General features: G+C 37.5%; 2 protein-coding genes across 2 annotated transcripts in view; one reads left to right on the top strand and one right to left on the bottom strand.

Moving 5' to 3' along the window:
- Positions 1 to 11,981, bottom strand: part of LOC125177945 (dynein axonemal heavy chain 3-like) — a 37,042-nt gene extending 25,061 nt beyond the window's left edge. Inside the window, exons 1-9 of the mRNA XM_047880690.1 lie at positions 11,884 to 11,981; positions 10,516 to 10,663; positions 9,075 to 9,219; positions 7,972 to 8,066; positions 6,521 to 6,637; positions 4,247 to 4,446; positions 3,204 to 3,381; positions 2,555 to 2,644; positions 925 to 1,097 (exon numbers count right to left, since the gene is read on the bottom strand). Of these exons, the coding sequence (XP_047736646.1) occupies positions 925 to 1,097; positions 2,555 to 2,644; positions 3,204 to 3,381; positions 4,247 to 4,446; positions 6,521 to 6,637; positions 7,972 to 8,066; positions 9,075 to 9,219; positions 10,516 to 10,663; positions 11,884 to 11,981 (1,244 nt within the window). The remainder of the gene's footprint in view (positions 1 to 924; positions 1,098 to 2,554; positions 2,645 to 3,203; positions 3,382 to 4,246; positions 4,447 to 6,520; positions 6,638 to 7,971; positions 8,067 to 9,074; positions 9,220 to 10,515; positions 10,664 to 11,883) is intronic.
- A 2,600-nt stretch (positions 11,982 to 14,581) lies between these two features.
- Positions 14,582 to 17,507, top strand: LOC108669861 (chymotrypsinogen A-like). The gene has a single exon (XM_018157292.2). The coding sequence runs from the start codon at positions 14,768 to 14,770 to the stop codon at positions 16,112 to 16,114; it is 1,347 nt and encodes a 448-aa protein (XP_018012781.1). The 5' UTR covers positions 14,582 to 14,767; the 3' UTR covers positions 16,115 to 17,507.
- Positions 17,508 to 24,445: the final 6,938 nt, after the last annotated feature.

The following is a 24,445-nucleotide window of genomic DNA, read 5'->3' as shown; positions in this document are numbered from 1 at the left end:
CTTTGCATTCAAACTGGCTGAAGAATCATACGTCATTGTTCTTTCCTATATGTTCTAACTTTGGATTAGAACATTTATACAAACAAACTATATAAAATATCAAGCATAAATTTGCCGAATTAAATTAACATAGATTGCATCACCAATTGAGCAGAATTTTGCTAAGTTATTTATCTTCAAAAATTTAACCCCGTCAGTAGCTCGACTCTAAAGCATTAACGAGCTCGTTTCAGAAGAAGCATCCGCTATTTCTTACCATATTCTCTATGCGAAATATGAACTGTCCAAGCTAAACTTGAATGCGAGCCTAGCTATTATTATTATGTATATATACAGGGAAGTTTTTCTAGAACTTCATAGTTAAGCTGGTTTTGATGGATCGGGGACCTGTTATAGATAAGACATTGAAAAAGTAATCTTATAGAACAACCATAAATGCATTTAGTGTGCCGGCTGAAAATTCATGGTATCTCTGTACACTAAACTGCATCGTGACTCATGCAGTCAATGCAAGAAATTTTCAAAATAGTGACTTGCAAATCTTCGGTACAATTTAAGCCGAGATGTGGCCTTACAACAAGGCCATAAGACAAATGATACAGCCATATAATTTTCAGTATAACCAGAACATATTTCGAGGCATATCGTAATTACTGAATTTTAAGGGATTTCACATTTTTTATCTGTGCCCCCCTCTGTTGATTTTACTAGAATTAATGGGACGCATGGAGAATTTTACATATGCCATATATGTAATTTATATGTACCGGGGGCTAATTTAAATGGGTTCGCAGGCATATCAAATTCTTTATTTTTTCCCCTGAATTTTCTTATGGAGTAAACCGGGCTCAGAGTAAAATCAAAATATTCTAGTAGGCTATTTCATAATATTGTATTACTTCAGTATTATGAACTAGCCGGTACCTAGGGAAGTACAGTCGCTTCTTCTCCAGGTAGGTGTTAAGGCCTTTATGTATCTCCTCCAGGAGCGCGTTAGCGACCTGCAGCGTCTCCAGCAGCCCTTCCTCTGCCGTCGCCTCCAGCGCCAGCGGACTCCGGCTCGCCACCTCCATCAGCGACCGCCACGTCGCGTCCACCTAAGCGTAATAGAGTAACTTACATAGAATACAATAGAAGTGTCGGCACTGAAGAAATAGGCTCATGGCCTGTTGCCGATTCATGTGCTTTTCGTGACTTAATTCACAAGGGATCCGGCCTTTGGAACCCGATCTTTCCATAGCTGACGATTGATTGAGATAGCTGCTGGACTTATTGTCTGGTCCGTAATTTGCTAGGCATTTTAAGACTGAACATATGCTCCTGCATAGCTTCGTCTCGTCTGTTTTTGAAGATGTTCATACTCGGAGCGTCAACGATGCTATCAGGGAGGCTGTTCCACATGTCGGTGACTCGAAGCGAGAAGAAATGTTGTCGCATGGATGTGTTACAACGCTGTTTTTTTAGTTTATAGCCGTGGCCCCTGGTGTTGGTTCTTGTTTTAAATTCTAGTAATCCTTCTGGGACCTTGTATAAATAATTCACTCGTTGATCATGATTAGTTTCTCGCAAGAATTTACCTTATAAAGGTCAATATAGCGACATTTGTTCGGCCAAACCATGGAACGAAAAATCTTTTTGCAAACGTAAGGAAGATATTGGAAATGAATTCCATAGGGGACGAATGAAGTCGGAAAATTATAACCCTTGCAACAAGCATGTAGACAAATGTTAACAGACATATTGACTGTTAAACTTGAATTGTTAAAAAATATCACACGGCTCAATTGTGGTCTCTCAAATTTTTTATTCATAATGTTATCGGGTTGTGTTGCTTTCAATCATTTCAAAATCACCATTATAAACATTTTAGTTGAAGCCAATTAATATGTGACTAAAAGGTAGTTTTCCAACCTTTAGTTAGAGTACACGAGTGTCATTGTAGTTTCTTATCCCGGAAGTTCATACCTTGTGTGTCAGTTGATTAAACTGAATGAAAGAAAAGAGACAGGACTAATTTTTTCCGAAGCCAAATTTGAATTTTTTCATCCAAACACGGACATTTAAATTTTGACGAAGCCTGGGGCGTTTACGCCGGGGAGAAAGTGAGTAATAACAAGTAATGTGGTTTTTACTACGTGGCTTTCAATTCGTGAATCGCCCGCAATGTAAATTATAGGATAACGTAGCAACGATAAATAACCATCATGCAGGAACTAAAGATTTTTCTATTCGGAAGTTCCAAGTATCCCTGCTGGTGCATTAAAAAAAAAATAATAATAATAAACCAAATTGAACTTATTTTAATTTAAATTGCGTTCATATCATTTATTTCTTAGAACTTTCGTGGTCAAGCATTCATATGCAAATAGTTCATAAATCTTTTGATTATATTAAAAGAATTTCTAGGAACTAAAAATAAGAACATAAAATGCAACACTAAGGAGCAAATTTATTATAAATTCAATAACTTCACACATGCTCTGATTATCGTAAAATATCTGTGAATATGAATTGGATCTGTGAATAAGAATCGTATATCGGACTTACAAGTTACCTTAGTAAACTTTCGCCCCTCCACAGGCATCTGCTTGAGGATGTCCTCTGAAGCGAAGATGGGCTCCAGGTACAACCAAGACACCTGACACTGTGGGAGAGCGACGTATTAACATTAAACTTAATGGCTGTGTGCCTCATGAACGAATGAACAAATTTTGTGAACCTTTTAAAAGGTGACCTCGTCTCTTAAACCCTTTAAGAGGTGACCTTGTCTCCTAAACCCTTTATAAGAGGTGACCTTGTCTACTAAACCCTTTAAGAGGTGACCAATTGTCTCCTAAACCCTTAAAGAGGTGACATTGTCTCCTAAACCCTTTAAGAGGTGCCCTTGTCTCCTAAACCCTTTAAGAGGTGACGTTGTCTCTTAAACCCTTTAATTAAAAGGCGACCTTGTCTCCTAAACCCTTTAAGAGGTGACCTTGTCTCCTAAACCCTTTATAAGAGGTGACCTTGTCTTCTAAACCCTTTATGAGGTGACCTTGTTACCTAAACCCTTTAATGTTGCGTGCTCACCGTGGTCCAGGCGTCGAAAATATCCTCCATGGAGAGCAGCCTGTATCCTAAACCCTTTAAGAGGTGACCTTGTCTCCTAAACCCTTTAAGAGGTGACCTTGTCTCCTAATCCCTTTAATATGTTGCGTGCTCACCGCGGTCCAGGCGTCGAGAATATCCTGCATGGAGAGCAGCTTGTGCTCCCAGGCGCGGATCTCGCCCTCAAAGGGCCTCACGTACGGCGACCCGCGCATCGTCTGCGCCTTCTGCGTGTGCTCGTCCAGCAGAGCTTGGATGTCCTCCACCGACGCCAGGATCAGGGCTCCAGTTTCTCTGGTAGAGGATTTTTGATTAAACTGGGGCCATACTTTCAAAATTTGCTAAGTGAACGTAAGTACTTACGCTCTATTTTCTTGCGATAAGTTAACGTAAGTACTTACGCTCTATTTTCTTGTCTATGATTGGTGGATTTTGCTTGAAAGACCGTCAATGATTGGCTGATGAACTTACGATCTCTTAACTTTTTTTGAAAGTATAGGCCCTGTACGATAATCTTCAGAAATATTAAATATCAGTTTTGTTGAGAACAAAATCTTAGTTTTATGGTATACCGAGTTTTTATTAAACTGTTCGAGAATTTTCAGAAATGTTAAATATAAGCTTTGTTGAAAACGAAAACTGAATATAAAAGAGAATATAAAAATATAAGAAGGGTATCTGGGTCTACAAAGTAGAAAATCAGCTCCGGTCTAATAGACAGAATTTAGATTAAGAAAAAATTTTTGTTATCATTTATAAGCCTATGTAGATAAAATATAAGCACTTATATGAGTGATGTGAAACGTTTAACTCGCAAATATTCATGGTACGAAATTATGAAACGTTCTTCCTTCATTTTTTTGTGACCCTTGCGCAGATTCTCAAGTAAAGTTTAAATTTCAGGGAAAATCAGTGAAAAGTCAAATTTCAAACAAGCATCTACAAAGACGTCATCCACGACATAAAATCAAAAATTTCACGATGAATACTGGAACCTTATAACATTCTGCCACTCCTTAATCGAATTAGTTTAATTATTCAAATAAAAAAATTCAAAATAATAATTAATTAATCTTAATTCTAATTACTTACTGCATCTCACATTAATATTTTACTAACAGGAGACAAAATCACAAAGTTTTCCTGTACATCTACTGACCTCCAAGGTTTGAACTCGAACTGTACGGCGCCCCACTCAGTCTTCATCCTATGCAAGGCTTTCTCGAGGGCGAATTCCTTGGACGCGGCATGACTGATCTCCTCCAGTCTCCGCAGGATGGTGGCCAGTCCACAGTCCACCATGTCCGCCAGCGACGTGTCCACCGTGAGCAGCAACTCGGACCCAAGCTCGTCGCTTAGCTTAATTAATGCGAGATAATTGAGTATCGTTTAAAAGAGAATGAAGTAACGTTAGTTAGATAATTAAGCATTGATGAATTTTTAATTCCGCATTGTTTTTAGCGCATTTTCTCATTTACGAAAAAAAGGTGCTATTGTGCTTGCCATGTCCGTCCGTCCGTCTGTCTACTGTCCGTCTGTCCGTCTGTCCGTCTGTCCGTCTGTCCGTCTGTTCGTCTGTCCGTCTGTCTGTCTGTCCGTCCGTGACTTCACGTTTTCTTCGACGAGAAAATGCGCTCTCTGTCACTCACTGCAGTGAGTATTGAGTTATATTTTTTGTATAATAATTTATCGCCGAAAAGAAAATTAACTATCGTTTGTTGAATAATTAACCATCGCTGAGTGGTGGATTAAGCATCGTTTTTTGGATAATTAAACATGGTTTAGTGAGTAAGTAAACCTAGATCGTTACGCGGATAGTACGACATCGATTGTTGGTCAATATAGCATTGTCGAATAGGTAATTCAGTAATGTTTTATGAATAATTACGCCTCATTTAATATATAATTGAGCATCGTTCAATGGATTATTAGGCATCGTTTGATGAATGATTAATTATCGTTTAGAGGATAACTAAGCATGGTTAAATTAATAAGCAAGTAACGTTTAATTTACAAAGGAGCATAGTTTAATTGATAACTAAGCACTGTCAACACGAATAATAAACCTTGTTATAGCATCGTTTTAAAAGCCCCACCAAAGTTTAATGATACATTTTTTAAAAGGGCGCTGTGCAGGTACGATAGATGAGCAGTTTTGAATTTTGCCGCTCACGAATCGTATCTTATTTATTGAGTAATTTGGAAAGTTAATTGCAACGAAGGCATATAACAACAACAATAAATGATTGCTGTAGATAATATTTTCAACAAGACGCACAAGCAGCTATGAAAATGGCTGATAAATAGAGGGGGTTCCTCATTCAGAGGCGAAGAATAAATATTTTACTTGTGTGTAAAATTGTTGAGACCAAATTTATGAAACTAGCGGACAGAGGTGAACCAACAAAGAAACCGCTCATATTTGCACATACACAATTACATGGAAATACAGATCACTTCTTCGTGTTTAAATATGTTGTTCCTGAATATCATATAAATATCATAAGATGTGAAGAGTTTTCTTACGAATTTTCATATTCAAGGCTCCTAGATTGAAATATCCTGGTAATTGTGAAATCATTATCTACAGGCAAGCCTGATCTTTTAAAGGACAGAGTTAATAATAATCTATCTACCAGTTTCAAATTTTTATCGAAAAAGTAATGAAAATTTGTATTTAAATCATGACATTACAATGAATAATCACTTTCTTTTTTTGCTACTTTCATGCTTCACGATAAGCATTAAAAAGTAACTTCTGGGGAAAAGAATTTGCATAGAAAAAAGTGAAGAGTGAAAGGGAAATGGGTGAAACACAATATAAAATGGAATATTAAATGGAAGAACGTGTATGATTGTTCATGAAAGTGAATATACATTTAAAATGAATTTTAAAAGTGGTGTAAAAATCATCGTTTATATGAAAACACAGATATTAATAGCATCATAATATTAGATGAAACGTACAATCAAATTACCTTTTTAAAGAAGTCAATATAATCCCGAGGAAACTAACAGTTAATTCCCTGATAGGACTTAATTGTTTGGTACCTACACTGATTTCATAAATCATTATAAAGCAATTAAGAATGATCATATGAGCGAAACCTAAATGGTCTGGGGCCATACTTTCAAAACTCGATAAGTTAACGTAAGTACTTACGCTCTATTTATTTGTCTATGATTGGTGGATTTTGCTTGAAAGGCCGTCAATGATTGGCTGATGAACTTACGATCTCTTAACTTTTTTTGAAAGTATAGGCCCCTGGCAATTCTAGATTCTACGAACTGACGATGGAGCTGGTCTCCGAAACGTTTTCTATAAAGATATGAATTTTTGTGGACTTTTCTTAGCTTTTAAATTCTTAGTTAATTTGCGATTTAAGCAAACAAGTGATATAAATTCAATTATTATTAGATGCACGTGACATACCTGCCTCCAGTGTCGCTCTCTCAGTCCAGGATTGCAGATACATTGCAGCACAGGAAGGTGGCTGCGGAAACGCTCCAGACGATCCTTGACATACTCCGCCACGCGTCTCGACATGATCTGGTAGATTACAACTACTTATTAGTAACTACTTACTAATAAGTAACTACTACTTAATTAATATTTATATTATCAGTCTGCTTATATCGCAAGTTCACAAGGAATTTAGAAGCAAAGGAAACACCAAGCAAATTCACCATATCGCAAATTCACCATATATTTTTCAGTATTCAACTATTTTATATTTTCAAAACATTCACCCCCTACCAGTGCTGCTGCAATTCTATTCATACACCTAGTTTCCGAGCAAGCGAATCAGATTCATTTTTCCAAATTTGCCTTTTTACTGACGAAAATACTCGCGAAAACTATTAGCAGCATTAAACGACGGGCAAAAGTTTTCTCGCACATTTGTGAGCGGGTAAGAACTTTTTTCGCCAATCGACAACTCGCAAGAATTTTTCTACTTCATTACTGTATTAAGTCAATCTTTTCTCGTGCATGAAACGCGTAAGATTTTCTTAAATTAGATCATTATTGAAAGAAAAACATAATTTTTACAATATATTACTTAATAAGTACAGTAAATATCAAGCACTCGAACATTTGCTGGAGAATTACTCATTCTCGGTAGCTCCGCCTAGCAATACAATGTGTTAGTGTGTGTACCTGAATATGAAATTCCTAGTAAAAACCTGCAACCAAGCGACCCGCACGAATAATACAGGGCGATTCTCGGAAACTTCTTGATTTGAAAGCTCAATAAAAAAGAAAACTAGTATAGATATCATTACAATCTAATTTAATTTTGCATCATTTAGTTTCAAAGATGACATCGGACATGACGGCCCCCATTGTCAATACATTCAGTTAGTCGATTTTTGAAGTTCGGTTCACCTCGCTGAAGCATATTGACGGATATGTTGGCGTATGTTGTTCGTCAAATGAGGTAGGGTCCTTAGACAGTCATTGTAAAACTCTGATTTTAGTTAACCCAATAAACTTTATGATTTTAGCTAACTCTACTTGCCCTAAATGTGTTCACCCATGTAACACTCGCCTCGGCAGCAATAGTACGCAGCTCACTTGTCCAATGCATAGTAGCAACTGACTAGACGGGACACAAAGCTTCATGACCTTACCTTTCATATGAAAGACTCCCCGCTTTTTTCCTTAAACATTTGGCTGCTTGGCCTGGAGTACAAAACTGAAAGTTTCCTTGAATCACTTTGTATTATATTCCTATGATCCTAACGCCTATAGCGAGCCATTTACTCATTATACCGAATGTTATTCCTGAACGAAATTATTCATTTTTCCATCGGGTAAAAGCACCAGGAACAATGCCATAGTGAGCTTAAACATAGTCCTTTACATTGCTTTTGTCTCCTGACCTGGTCACTGAATGTCTTGGTGAGCTTAATCATGGTCCTCCACATTGCCTCGGTCTCCTCGCTTATGGCTTCAGCATCCAATCCTTTGAATGGGCCTGAAAGGGAATCCACGAGAGGAAAGGCGAAATTATTTACAAATTCAAAATTTAGGAAAAACAAAGATTGTTCAATGTGAGAAATGCTGCTGAGATTTTTGAATGACAGATTGAAAATTCGAGAAATTGCAGTGATTTTTTGTTGGATTAGGCCGAGTCAGTTGTGGAAACAACTGACATTCATTGTATGTTTACTAAAATTATTCTATAATCTATGACTTGGACCAAAATCATTACCACTAAGCCATTGTTTTAGAATATTTCAGCATATTGGGTTATATACTAAAGCGAACTGATAAGCATAGGCCATTAATAATGGATTGAGAAGACATTCTGATTTACTTACAGAATAAAAATTTCCTTGGAAAATAAAACTTCCAGAGGCAAAATTCATTAGATGCAGAATTTGCAAATCACTGTCTAAAGTAGGATGCCAAATACCTACCATCAGTCACTCTAAACCCTAGGGTGCCCACCACCTACATCAGTCATACCCTACCATATAGGGTGCCAGCCCCCACAGTACCACCAACTATGCCCACCACCTACTATAAGGTGAGAATCACCTGCCAACAAGTACCATCTACCAAAAGATGCCGACCAAATAGCAAATGGTGTCAACCACTCACCATCATTCATCAACGCTCATAGGGTGTAAAATGTAAACCACCCACTGCCAGTCACAACACACCCTCCTGCGGTGTTAGGCATGGGTGTGTGTGGATGGTATAGGTGCCACTCACCCTCGTAGGTGCCACTCACCCTCGTAGGTGCCACTCACCCTCGTAGGTGCCACTCACCCTCGTAGGTACCACTCACCCTCGTGATGCCACTCACCCTCGTGGGTGCCACTCACTCTCGTAGGTGCCACTCACCCTCGTAGGTGCCACTCACCCTCGTAGGTGCCACTCACCCTCGTAGGTGCCACTCACCCTCGTAGGTACCACTCACCCTCGTAGGTGCCACTCACCCTCGTAGGTGCCACTCACCCTCGTAGGTGCCACTCACCCTCGTACCACACCTCGTGCTGCGTATGGAAGGTGTAGGTGGTGCGCCAGAGACTGTCGTAAGGTTCCTTCTGGTGCAACAGCTGATGAAGCACCGGAAATTTTGTTGTCTCCCAGCTAAGCAGTGATTGTTCTTCGTTTATTAACTGAAAACAATTAATTATTAACAAACTGTTATTGATTATTTTATTTAACAATTTATTTATTTTGCGTTTTGCATTATTTTTTTGCACAACAACCTGCATTTGAAAGACGTTGTTGTAAATGTTTATTTTTAAATTGTTTTTTTACATTGTTTGAATATCAAACATCATAAGCTTCCCTGCATTTAAAATCGATTAGGAACAGATTAATTGAGTGAAATTACTCAAATTTATTTATTGTGGCAGTTTAAACAACAAAATTTAAAAAATGTTCCAATTTGAAATAGGTAGACTTGAATATAAATTTCATAATGGGATTGGCAGATATCCAGAAAACTTTGCAGAAAGCCGTGGGCCTGAATAAAAAGAAACTGATGTTGGGCTAAATTAAATATTTTCAATGCGCTAATAAACTTCTGAAGGGCTTCTGAAACCCTTCGTTCTTCTGAAGCACTATATATGCACACTGACAGTGAGCCAAATAACATGACGGTGTTTCGCAGTTGAAATTTCACCGAAGGGATAAAAAACTACTAATCGTTTCTGTCTGACATTTTGAGGGAGGACCCAAGACTAATATTTTCGCGGGCTAGTAAAGAGAGGCGAAGAAATTCACATTTCTGAAACCAGTTGAAGAAAGTATTCAATTATATGACAGATAAGCTCCCACGCATTTTCAACAATTTTGCATAATAAAGAGGTAAATCGCAGATGAAGAATCGGTTAAATACGGTCACTTCGCTACAAAATGTTAAATAAAACAAATACAAACTTCCAAATGTAAAGAGTGACAGTCGAGCCTCAATCTAATTTAATTTTATTAAGTAACCTTGTTTGGTAGCTACTTCAATATTCTAAAAAAACTTCATTGCCAAAAACTTCAACTTCATTGCCACGGTCAAAACTTTAATTTAAATGCTCACATATTAATTCTTGGTAATAATAGGAGACGAAGCGATGTACGGAAAGATGGTTAGATGATTGATGATTGACAGATACATGTTAACCAAGCCTTAAACTCAAACCGAGGCTGTAGTGGTTTTTTTTCGGGAAGCGATTTTAAGGGATCATATATGGTAATTTACTTGCGAAGGGGCTAAGCAGCAATACAATAACAGTTTAATACGAGCAGATTGAGAAACCAAGTTAGCCATTCACCCTTGAACTCTGCATAAGAACCAAAAGTATTGGTGATACTATTTTAGTTTCTTTCGTCTTTATGTATAAGAACCAAGAGTATTGATGATAATTTTCTTCGTCTTTGATTCCTGGTATTAGTGAACATTTACGATAAATTACCTGCATTTCAGCCTTAGCGTTTTTGAGCTGAGATGACAGCTTGTCGAGAGTGTCGACGTTGCGACGCATTGTATCCACGCGAATTTCTTTCAGACTGAAATTGTCGCGATTCTTGAGGTCTTCAAGCTCCTTTAAGTAAACGTTCAACCTGTAAAAATAAATTTATTTAAAAATATATTTCTCCTGAACATTCCTTCACGTTTATAGCTGTGCGTAAAGGAGCATTTATCTAACTTATCATTGCAACAAGCGAAGAATACTTGCGGTTTCACCGATGAACGTGGAACTATACGACCGGACGCGAAGATTCAAGCATCTCATCCTATTTCCAACAAGTGAGTCACAGCAATCAGGCATAAAATGCCTATTGTGGGAACATGAAAAGTAACAAGTTACCGGCACTAAAGAAAAGTTAGTAACATAAGAGAAGATTGAATTGTCATTACACCAACAGCATATCAACTTATTATGATCAACTGATCAATTCGTAGCAATCAGATTGTCAACGAAAGCTGCTCCGCTGTCGCTAGAGCATATATGAACACAAACATTGAAAAACCACATAAATATTATACACAATTTTCCTAGGACCATATATACCACAACGAGAGAAGGGGGAGACTGTGCAAGATCCCTCCTCTGCGTAACAGATCCGCAGTCAGATTTCAATCCCTGCGGGAAGGATCGCTTTCCGTGGCAGGCCCACGGCTGTTCAACGCCCTACCAAGGGATCTAAGAGAGGGGGAGTTCACCCTGGAGACCTTCAAGAGACAACTAGACGTGTTCCTGAGCACAATCCCAGATCGACCTCCCCTGCAACACTACCAGTGGCGAGAAGCAAGCAACAGCATCGTGCATCAGGTGGCCCAAATGAGGGCGGATGAACGATAATCAGAGGCGGCGATCCATCGTGGCCTGGGACTGCTATGTCCCAAACAAATACTAAGGATACTAAGGATATGCCAACAGGTATTTGCTGCACTCACTGTTGATTGAAGGCTAAGTACATGGCTGTTAGACCATCCAAGGGCCAGGTACGCCAGCATCTCCATCTCCATGCATGCACTCACTGTTGGTGGAAGGCTAAGACCCCGGACATTAGACCATCTATAAGGACTAGTTATGCTAACATCTCCATGCACTTACTGCTGATGGAAGGCTAAGAACATGGCTGTTAGACCATCTAAGGGCCAGTCTCGCCAGCATCTCCATGCACTCACTGCTGATGGAAGGCTAAGAACATGGCCATTTGACCATCTAAGGGCCAGTTATGCCATCATCTCTATGCACTAACTACTGATGGAAGACTAAGACCCTGGCAATTAGACCATCTAAAGGCCAATTATGCTAGCATATCCATGCACTCACTGCTGATTGAAGGCTAAGACCCTGGCCTTGAGAGCAGCCTCCTTCAGGTCCCTCTTATGGGACAGTCTGCTCTCGGCCAGCTGTACGTCCTCTTGCATCCTTCGCGGCCAGCCGTAGACCCTCTGCAGCAGCGATACTTGATCGTCTGGTAGCTGACCATGCTGAGGAAAATATAACTCAGTACCAGAGGTGGGCAGTAGCGCGCTACATTTTCAGTAGCGGTAGCGGTAGCGGCGCTACATTTAAGCAACTGTAGCGGTAGCAGTAGCGGCGCTGCATTTAATCAATTGTAGCGGTAGCGGTAGCGCCCGCTACACTTAGAGCATGTAGCGGTAGCGGCCGCTACATTTCAAAGTAACGCTGCCCAGCTCTGCTCAGTACTCACTGCAGTGGGTGACAGAGAGCGCATTTTTTCGTCGACGAAATCGTGAAGTCACGGACGGACAGACAGACGGACGGACGGACGAACGGACGGACGGACATGGTGAGCACAATAGTGCATTTTTTCCATAAATGAGAAAATGTGCTAAAAACATAACAAAAATTTTCTTTCCCTAATTTTTCATTAGTTAACCATCATTTCTACATGATAGACCAGATCCAACAGATCATTCGAGTTGAGATTCTTCCGGCGAAATGAGATTGTAGAAACAGTCAATAGATTAATGATTCATTTATGATTTGGAATAAACAAGAAAACCATGTATAACCCGTCAGGTGTTTCTAATACATGTAAATTCACACACCGTACTTTAAACATGAATATCATTATAAAATCAGTCTTCAAATAATATAATCTAAATTAGCAGTGTTTTGATTAGTGATTTTTGTACAGGCTGCCGGTCGTTTGTCCTCAGCCCAATTCACCTAATCCAAGTGCAATAAGATGAAGTTATGCAATGCACTGAAATCCCAATTTATATATGAATTAATATCAACACATATTTAGGTATTTAAATACACACTGTATTTCATTTTAATTTAATCAAAAATATTTGAATATCGCATAAAACTCTTTTGAAATCAAATTACAAGCGCCACAGTAATTAGCCAATAGCACGTGAAATTTTACCACATCCTAACCTGAGTCGCAAATTTAAATTGATCGTGCTCGACTTATTTATAATGTAACATAATTTACGTTATAAATTATATATGATAATATGATATGTAATTTTCATGAATAATTTCACTTGCTTTTCACGGAACTGTCCTTTTGGTATTCCACGGTCTGAACATTTGAATTACTATAAGAAACGAGTATTCTACGAAATAATTATAATTCAAGCTCCTAATTTGGTTCAAATAAATATAGTTCGGCGAAAAGTAATGTGTGCGACTAATGTTATTTCCTGCTGTTCTTCCGCCTTTTGTTAATTTTATATTTGGCTTCACGCATACAAATAAGATGCAGCTTGTGTTACCCGATCAGATGAACTGTTGGTGAATCGCTGATTGATCAACATATTACAAATGCTGCTGCAAACTCGAATTTCGTGAGATGTGAACCGATTTTTTTTATTAGAATTGGTTTTGAGTCTCAGGAAAATTTTCGATTAAGTCCAGTAGTGATTGTTAGGTACAGAAATTTACTATATTGTACACATAATAAGTAAAATAAAATACAGATATTGTACAGATATTGTACTGTATACTTGTTTCAATTGCGTAGTCTCGTCTAAAAAATTCAAATGATGTATTACTATAATATTATTAAATTGCAGAGTAAGTAAAATCATCAAACAAAACTAATGCCACGGTATTAAATCAATAATAAGTGGAATATTACCACGCATCGAGAAATTTCAAATTTCTCCATCATACTCTTCGATCAAATTAGAATTAGACGATGCAGTTGTTCAGGACACAGAAACATTCTTCTATGTAGCAAGGTTTTCAAAAAGAACTGCTCTTCCAAACGCCGAACTTTTTACTGCAATGTGCCGCAGCCCTTGAAAATTGCGCATTGTAAAATTAAAAGCCTGGGAACATTATATATAAAATTGCATCTGAAAAATGAAAATCAAATGCGAATCTAACCAAAAAAGTGGCAATTTAGCAACGATCGAGTAGAATAAAAATGTTGCGGAGTAACTAATGAAGTAAAAATAGTTAAAAACGACGAAGCATTGCAGAAGCTTCTGGATGCAAGCATTGTAGCATGGATCTCATGTCTGTGACGTGCAAAATGATAGTTTGTTTCCAGCATGAATGGAATACTGAGCAGAAATGGTGAAAAATGAACGAAACACAGTCCAAAGATCAGACATCAGACTCAAATGCTTACTAAATTAACTGCTACGCACTTGATTTTTGACATTTTGATTTAGTCATATAGCAGCTTTAGGCAGCTCCATATAGTGAGTCCATCAGCGAAGTCAGCATTGAGAAAGGATAAAATGTTATCTCTTTTATCATCAACAAGAGACATTGATGAACAATATCGATCGGTCAGTAATGTTGAAGGTTACCAATAGTTGTGTGTAGACATCAATTTTGTAAAGAAGTAACAAATTGAATAATTTTTTACTTTTTGACATGAATGATGCATCAAAGCCTTTGAAAAATCGACGAGTCATGGAGCTATTGAAGTCTGTTGACTACAGTCAATGTCGCTGTATTCCAAGGGGAAATGTGAGCACACCTGTTCCAGGAATCATATACAGCGAGAACAGGTGTTTCCAACCACTGCAGGGCCACTGTTCAGTCCGAGTGGAAGCTGGAAAGTTTCAGTCTCTTGTCCATCCCGACCGTGAGCGAGCAAGTGCAACCTTACTCTCCGCTAGTTAATTTGTTGGCGAATTACAAAGTTATTCGACTTTGCCACTGATTCAAAGTCTAATAGTTACTTGAACTGATTTCAACCAAAACTAAGAGAAAAGTTATGAATATGCGTGAGATACTCGCATTAGCGGTGACTCTAGCGTTATGGTGTGAAGTGAAGAGTCAGAGCTGCAGTCAGACTAACCTCGCTCTTCAAAATAATCAAGTCTACACCTTCACGTCGACTAATTTTCCAAGCCCGTATCCAAGCACATCCCAAACTTGTGTTTTCCAAGGCGTTGCTCCTGTTGGGCAAAAGGTTTACGTATATTGCGACACATTCAGCATCCTGTATGATGCAAACTGTAACTATGCCAGATTCTTCTACTCACCTTCTGGTGACATCAATTTCGCCGACGCCTTTATTTACTGTGGCTACTATCCGTCGCTCACTTTCACGACGAGCAGTAATAAAGTTGCGCTCAAGTTCATGAACGCATGGTCGAATTTTTACGGCCAACCAGGATTTCGATGCTACATTGGCACTTGGCCTGATACCACGACTACAACCACTACGACAAGTACAACAACGAAGCCCACCACGACTACCACCACTACAACAAGTACAACGACGAAGCCCACTACCACCACTACAAAAGCTCCTTCATCTACCACCACCACCACTAAGGCTCCAACAACTGTACCAAGCACTTGTGACTGTGGACGTAAGAATATAGCTGCGAGAGTGGTAGGTGGTCAAGTTGCTACTAAGAACGAGTACCCGTGGATGGTCGGAATTCTCGAAGTTGGAGATGCAGAACCTTTCTGTGGGGGATCTTTGATCTCTAACCAGTGGGTGTTGACTGCCACGCACTGCTTGCTGAGTTTTACAGCAGCAAATCTCGAAGTGGCTCTTGGAGCGGATCAGCTTGGGCTAAACGCTCAGTCTGGCATACGAGTAAAAGTTTCTCAGATTATTACTCATGCCAATTATGATACCAATAACGTCAACAACGATATCGGCTTGATCAAGTTGGTTACTCCAGTGACGTACACCACCACCATCTCCCCTGTGTGTCTGCCTTTCAAATTTCCCAACTCTGACTTCGAAGGAACTTTAGGAACGGTAACAGGTTGGGGTACGACCAGTTACCAAGGCACCACATCGGTGGCTCTCTTGGAAGTTGACATACCCATCCTCAGCACGCAGAGTTGCTCCAGTTACTACACGTATCCTACGGTCCTGACGGACAACATGTTCTGCACGCTGCAGGCGGGCAAGGATGCGTGCCAAGGGGACTCAGGTGGCCCCCTGACAGTTCCATCTGGAGGGCGTCTGTACCAGCTGGGGGTCGTGTCATGGGGAACTGAGTGCGCCACGGCCACCAAGCCTGGAGTTTACACTAAGATCACCAAGTACCTCCAATGGATCGAAACCAACACTGGGGCTACCTTCTGCAAAGTGTAGACGGTATTTTCTTTGATGCCTAACATCGGTTCAGATATCACTTTGAAAACATAGAAAACAAAACATATACCAACAATAACGCCGAGTTAAGAAGTTCGATGTAGGAAGTGAACATACACTTTATCAATAACTTTGTTCATTACGTAAAGCCTCATGCAGCCCCAACCTTTAATCGATACATCATGATTTGCAACAGGTATAATGTCGAAATTTATGTATACCGAAGTAATAGTTTATCCTAAATATCAATATAGATTTTCATCAATTATGACATAATCGTTTTTATATTAAATTACAGTCGTTGTATGATCAGATACCAAGCAATGGTTCCAAAAGTTTGGAGATTTGTAACTATTCAATATTTGTGATTTGTGACTATTTGTGACTATTCAATATCTAAGAACTTTTTTCCGAAAATATTCCTGTTCAAACGTTTTGAATGCCGCAGCATTTTTCCTATCATTTTTTCGTTTTCATAATTGGTAAAGGAATTATTTTTCATCAACCTTGACTATCGATTCTTTCTGGAAAACATGAACTTAGAAATGTGCTTCCCGAACTGAGCAGTGAGGCATGTAATCGTGAACATATTCACTTTGGTGCGAAATACAAAGATTGACAACCGAAAATAACAGTTTATCCAATATTTTGAATCATTGTATTATGTTTTAAGAATCGTTTGGACTCTTGAAACGGCAATCGATTTTGCGGTAATAATTATTTTTTGGCATTTAGAAAAAATGTTGAAAATAAATATTGTCATTTGCAGAGCTGCGAACGACTGTTTCAAATCGCTTTTACTTTCATTTTATTCGTAGTTTATTTATTGTTCGGATTACGAACTGCTGGTGTAATTTGAATAAAATTAAGTAATTTGAAACGTAGTAACAACACTTCATAATTATCTAATTATTACGCATGAGAGAATCCCAATATAATTGTGTCAATCTTTGTATCGAAAAACGTACACACAGACATCGAATCTATGTAATCTACGTTGACTACGAAGAAAAGAAACATAATATTTAATGCTGCACAATTTCTATGATTTTTGTAGTAAAATCAGAATTCTTCTATTTCATACTAGTTTCAGTATTATCCGGCATTAAAATACGGAAACAATTTAATTTATGCTTGTAATGACCGTTGTTTAGAAATAAATATAATCTGGTTTGGTGTTCTCGAATAGTTATATTATTCGTTACCATGTTTTTATTTTCATTTAACACGCTAAAAATATATATACTGAATAAATTTCCTGCCTGAATGAGGAATTTTTTTTTTCTGATTGAAACGGAAAAAACTTCCTACTCCCGCATATGAGCAAGGCCTAAAAAACTCCAATGATAATAATATGTGTTAAAAATTACTTTTTAAAGACAACACCGCATGAACAATGAATTTATAATTTTGTTATCAAATATTTAAAAAAAGTAATTTTATGCATTTCATTTTTACAATTAAAAAAAAATTTTTTGAAAAATTATTTATTCTGTCAATCGAATCATGCATGGTCTCCAATTTTACGCAAGCGTGCAAAATTTCAGATCGATTGGAAAGGTAGAAATGTTAAATATTGATTATAAGATATATATACAAGACAAAATTATTAGTTCATATATTTTGAAGTTAAACTTTTTTTAATTCTAAAATTATATATTCTGCCTATTGATTCATGCTTTGTCTCTAACTTTATGCAAGTGTGCAAAATTTCAGATCGATTGGAAAGGTAGAAGTGTGTTAAATATTGATAATAAGATATGTAGCAGGCAGACAAGAAGTGAAGTTAAAGGGAAGTGTTATAAAAAACAGAAGTATTTAAACAAGCTAAAATTCAAGTGCAAAAATTAAGCGATGGCTTTCTTGATACAAAAATAGAATACAAACAAGTTTTTTTCAGCGGTCAATAATAAATCGTAAAGAAATCTTGCCCAGGGCCCTCAACTAATCAATAGGCTTCTGAAAGTTCCTCATCCTAGTCTAGGTCGTAAATTTTAATTATGTTCGAATTATTTGTATCATTACATTATCTATGTTATATATTATATTTAATACTATAATAATACCGAACTTGACTAATTTCACTGGCTTACACCAAGAATTGTAGTTTTGGTATCCCCTATCTGAGCATCTGCGTTACTGTAAGAAACAAATATTCTACAGGATTCAAGTAATTACAAATTAAGATTCAAATTTGATTAAAATAAAATATTTTCTCTAGAGAAGTAAAGTGTGTGACTGAAGTTATTTGTTGAAGTTCATTTACCTTTGATTGGTTTTATATTCGGTTTATACATCCAATAAAATTTGCATTATTCGATGGGATGAATTTTTTCATTATTCGATGAACGATGAGAAATTATTGCCATGTTACAAATGCTGGTGCAAACTCAATTCTCGTGAGATACGAATCGATTTTGATAATTTAGAATTTTTTCAAGTCTCACGAAATTTTCTACGCTTTTCAGTCCACTTATGACTTTTAAGTACAAAAACTTATTAAATTATACACAAATTTAGTAAAATATGACCAATATTCAAATATTGTACTACACATCTGCTTCGATTGTGTAGTCTCGCCTACAAAAACTTCCATGAGGTAGTAATTTAATGTACCGAAGTTACCGCGGAAGTTTAATCAATAATTAATAGTTAATGAATTAATTTAGCTAATCTAAAATATTCATTGCAAGATTGCTTTCATTTGGACATTTAAGTAAGAATTTCTAACGTAGAAGTGGAAATTTTCAACATTTGGATACCGAACTGACAATTTATAAAGTTTGCGATACGTTGTAAGAAGTTCTGACGTTTATACAATGAAGCAATAATTTTTATCTTTGAATCACGAGACAGGAAATTTTTTCGTTTTGACATCGAAGTAAGAAAATTAATTGTTCATGGATAATTCAGTTTGAGCATTGCAATACCTACATCGTGCACATAAGATATATGCCCCCTGTGCAGCAAGAGCTGTTTGTTGCTCTCTGAAGTATACAGATCGTAATTAATTTCTTATATTATAAGTATCTCATAGAATATTTTTTAGCTGTAGAACACAGTTTTCATCTCAGTTATCCGACAGAATCAGTAAAATCAGCAGGAATTTTACTTATATTAGTTTTTATACTCGTTTATTTTGTTATCAGACCCCTTCGAGGTTCCAAGGAAATTAACTACCAATCATTCTACCAAAAGTAATGTTGACACCCGAATAGCGAAATTGACTAATTATAGTTTTTTTTTCAAGATCTTCTTTTGATTCATATGTTGTCGTATTCATAATTTGAAATTAAATTAAGCTCCTGAACCCAAAGTTTTTCAAGTTAGCCAAACATAGGTTTCAATAAATGTTGTGATAAAATTTAGTACATCAGCGCATTCAGTTCAGACTGCACATTCATGGCACTATAATTCACTGCGAAGAAGAAAAATTCATTATTATAACGTAAACTTCGATCAATCGTTCAGTAATAAGCAACCGAGGTTTAATAGTGAGATCCACTGATCCACTAACATTGATGGAACATTTACTGGATGAAAACGATATGTAATTCGTGTTAAGAATGGACGTGGTCTGTGACGTGTCCAAAATGTGGTCTGTCATGCTATAAGCTATGCGGCATAAATATTTTCTCGTTTGTTACTTTAATGAAATCAATAAATGGAGTCATACACGCCTAAAAGCAACGACTCAATTAAGCGTTCCTGTAGAAACTCATCAACAAAACATAACTGATAACTAAATTCCCATCATCGTTATAGAAATTTTCACATGAGAAGAGGTTTGCACGATTATTGTAGTTCTTTGACGCTGCATAGACTTGGTAGCGGCCTCACGCACGCTATAACAGGGCAGCTTGGAAAAAAGTTCGCTAAAGGGAGTTCTAACTGTACCGTCAAAACATGCTGTAGTACAGCAGCCTAAGTACATGTAGCGGCCTAAGTACACGTAACGACCGATATCTCGTCTGCCATTGGTGGGTTTAGTTTGAAAGCCGTCACAAATTGACTGTCGAACTCGTAACGATTTTAGATAGTGCGGCCCGTACGTAGTCAGTATTCGGCGTACGGTAGAACTCTGTAGCGCATACAGACGATAAGGGAAGCCGATAAAGGTGAAAAAAGTTGTATTCTATCAAAAATAGGCAGTAAACTTAATCGAGTTTCCTCAGCCACTAGCCAAAGTTAAAAAGTAAGAGTTGGAGAAGCATAGAAGGAAGATGAATGACGTGATCATATTGATGAAATGTCAACAACATTCTCAGCTTATTTATCAGACAGAAATCGTGTCCTAGAATTGATGCAAACTGTCTATGGAAAAGAGAAATAAAAGTATATATGTATAGTATTAAACTTAATATACACCTATACGCATATACTTACTAACAACAATAATTTTTCATGAACTATGCAAAATCGTGTACTGTAGAGCACACAACACTAGCTGAATCCCTGACGTCACGAGCGACCGAAATATTTGTCAGGTGTAGGAGGTCGAGGTAGCGAGAATGTGCAGCTGTGTTCAACTAACCTTCAGGTGTTTATGACTAGCTAGCCTTCAGGTGCGTATGACTAGCCTTCAGGTGCGTATGACTAGCCTTCAGGTGCGTATGACTAGCCTTTAGGTGCGTATCACTAGCCTCCAGAAGTGTATACCTAGCCACCAGGTGGGCCCATACTTTCAAAAAAAGTTAAGAGATCGTAAGTTCATCAGCCAATTCTATGATTGGCGGATTTTGCTTGAAAGGCCGTCAATGATTGGCTGATGAACTTACGATCTCTTAACTTTTTTTGAAAGTATGGGCCCAGGTTCTTACATGCAGCTTTCAGGTGCACGCTAGCAATGCATAATTTAAGCTAACGCCGATTTCATTAGAAGACTGAATAGTTTCGGGGCTGAAGGTGACCCTTAATAAGGTGACAAATGTTATCTATTTCACCGCCACAGAGTTTATTTCGATCTAATGTTATTGTTCTTTTTTATCGATCGTCATCAAATGCAATCAAGGACCGGACTCTCAAAACATCGCTAATTTAATTTGTATGATAGTGCTTGTTGACACTAATCATTAAGAATCATTAAGCATATTGAACGTGGTCCGATTATGAGGAAATTATGCTACAGAGAAGATGATTAAGATTAAGTCTAATTAAGACTGGCTGATGCACATCTTCAGTAATACTGAATCCAGTATTACTAGTATATAGCAAAAAATACTAGTATCTGACGTCGAATATTAGACATTTTCCAATTTAAATATTTTATTATGAAAAAACCGTCAGAATTTTGGCAAAAACTCTTTTATAATTGAAAGACGCAACGATCAAAGTTCGTTTATCAAGAAACATTGAATATCATTTGAGCTTCATTCATATAATTTTGAACCAGTTTTTATTTCGGCGGTAAATTAACAAATAATTCAGAATTCGTCATTCATTGTTTATAAAAACTCCCAAATTGATTTTGGTAAACTATACTAACCACGAAAAATTTTCAATATGTATGGGTAAATATTTGGTAAATAAATTTATCTACGAAAATTTTTCAATGTATCTTTGCAATATATATGGATCTGTATAAATAAAACCTTGAGGTGGTCAACTTCAAGTGGAATGATAATTATAATAGAATGGACCGAAAATATCTACAAAAAGTGATACTCATACACAAGATACGATTAATTGCTCAGTACGACTCGGATGGGGGTAATATCATATATTATTTACCACTCTTATTTACGAGACATTATAGCCAATTTAATTTATAATTAAATGAAATATTAATAGTTAGTGTCGGCGTTCTTGATCCACGGATTGCATTTAACAGCAAGACAGTGTAACAACAGATAATTTTATCCAAATTTGCTTTTCTATCCGGGATCGAGAATAATTAATTTTTTTCACGCAAGAAGCAACACCACTATTTTTTATCATAATTGGCAGTATTTGGCATCTCTCTGTAACATGAATACGAATTATAGGCGGGCCTTCTGGTCACGAACATGACTGGTATGTCGGCCTTCATAACATGAAAATGAGAGGCATACCGGCCTTTGAAACATGAACATGAACGGTATGCCAGTTTCTGGAACATGAGCATGGACGGCATTTTGGCCTTCAGAACATGAACATGAATAGCATAGCAGTCATCGGACATAAACATGAAAGGCATGCCGGCCGTCGGAAAATGTAAGCGGATTTTATACAGTTCGATAGAGCATATTGCCGACAAGTGTGCATCAGGATCAATAAGCGTAGGTCCCCTGCAATAAATAAACATTGTAAATATATAACTCAGTTCTCACTGCTGTGAGTGACTGAGAGCGCATTTTCTCGTCGACGAAAACGTGAAGTCACGGACAGACAGACAGACAGACGGGCATGACGAGCACAATAGCGCCTTTTTCCATAAATGAGAAAAAGCGCTAAAAAGCATCTTACATTTTAAAAACAGGCATCACCTGCAACAGGAAGACGACCCTCGTTGAGACGCCTGCTATTTCCTGTAGGAGGTGTGTGAGGGTATGCGAGGACGCGTCCTGTACGAAGTTACTTAGCTCCACCACCTCCGCTGTCTGGTCGCTCACCTACGATAGTGAATGCATCGTATGATAGGGAATTAATTTTAAAAAATTACATTGCACATTTATGAAATTTATTCCAAACTTGGTGGTTTTTGTTGAGGAAAATATTTTAGTGCGTTTTGGCTTGAAAAACTTTTCAGTCAAGAAGACATTTAATGAAGTGGTGGACCTAAATGATGGCAAATGTGCACAATAATTTCGCAATCGATTGAGTCAAATTTTGGCACCAAATTGGAGTTATTAAGAAATCGTTGAGAAAAAGTGGTATTACAACCGGTAAAGGATTGTAATGTTTCCCAAATACCTATAACTGCTAGACCTCTAAAGTAGACAATGAAGAACCTACAAAATGATGCATTTTAAAGTGCCATCTTAAGCACACAAGAAAATACTGACAATTACTCGTATACAACAGGAATTGATATTTTTGAAATTAATCGAAGAATAAATTGTAGAGCAGAAAAAATCCGGATATTTGAAAATCATTTTCTCAGATTTCATCAGAATAGTGACGGTTTTATGTTATGTTAAGGAGGTGACGTGGTCTGGTACTAGGACTTGACATAATGTTATGACCGTGACAAGAAAAGGAGGTGACGTGGTATGAAGCTAGAAGTTGACATAATGTTATGACCGTTATATCATAAGTAGGTGACCTGGTCTGTATAGCTAGGACCACCTTAAGACATGGTCCTACAACATCCACTAAATGAAAATTCATAACTGAAAACGGCACCCAACATCAAGAAATCAGTCACCTGGCCAAGGCGAGTGGAGATCTTGTCGAAGTGGCGGCAGATGCTGGAAAAGTGAGATCCATTCATTGTTATAAACACATACAAAATTAGCTTCTAAATATGTTTCATGATCAGAAAGCTGGCAGAGAGGAATTTTATACACGAGAGCTAAAATTACTTTTAACATCCCTACCAGTTCATTAGCATTCAAGGAAGTCTCCTCTCGACTAACTGAATGCATTGACAATAGAGGCCATTATTTGTCCGATGTCATCTTTAAAACTAAATGATGCAAAATCCAAGTAATGCCTTTTTCTATCAAATTTTACTGTAATAATATCTTTACTAATTATTTTTTTATTGAGCATTCAAATCGGGAAGTTTCCGTGTATCACCCTTATCTACACCCAGTTAACAACTCGTTATAATTATACACACTAATCTCAAAGAAGCATTAAATCCTTAAGTGAAATAAAAAATATTATTCAGTACTCACTGCCGTGAGTGACAGAGAGCGCATTTTCTCGTCCGTCCGTCCGTAAAGTCACGGACAGACAGACGGACAGACGTACGGACGGACGGACATGACGAGCTCAATAGCACCTTTTTTCATAAATGAGAAAATGCGCTAAAAAGGTCTGCCCCGAGAAGAAGAAGTAGTTCTACCCAGTTAACTACTGGTTATTATTATAAATATTAATCTCAAAGAAGCATCAAATCCTTAGGAGGAATAAATAAGGAATACCCCCCCGGGAAGAGGAACCCAGTGAAAATTTACAGACGCGGCAGCTTCTGGTTCGGATTGCCAGAAGCTGGGGCAACTCTAAATTTTGTTAATAGGTGTATTTCAATTTGTCATTTGTTCACTCGGATTAACGTCAGAAAACTGTGGAACTTCAATAAATTTACCCAAAATATTAGCTTTAATAAATTAAGTAAGTTTCCTACTCACTCCTTGCAGTGCTCGCGGTTGCGGTCGATGAAGTAGGAGAAGACGACCGACCTGA

This window comes from Hyalella azteca, unplaced genomic scaffold (genome assembly GCF_000764305.2).
Source record: "Hyalella azteca isolate HAZT.00-mixed unplaced genomic scaffold, Hazt_2.0.2 contig5927, whole genome shotgun sequence".
Lineage (NCBI taxonomy): Eukaryota > Metazoa > Arthropoda > Malacostraca > Amphipoda > Hyalellidae > Hyalella > Hyalella azteca.
Note: the sequence above shows the minus strand (reverse complement) of the source record. Positions and strands in the feature narration are given on the sequence as shown.

What these genes read in the sequence shown, in the direction of transcription:
- LOC108669861 (XM_018157292.2), top strand. Translation starts at nt 14,768, where the DNA reads ATGAATATGCGTGAGATACTCGCATTAGCGGTGACTCTAGCGTTATGG.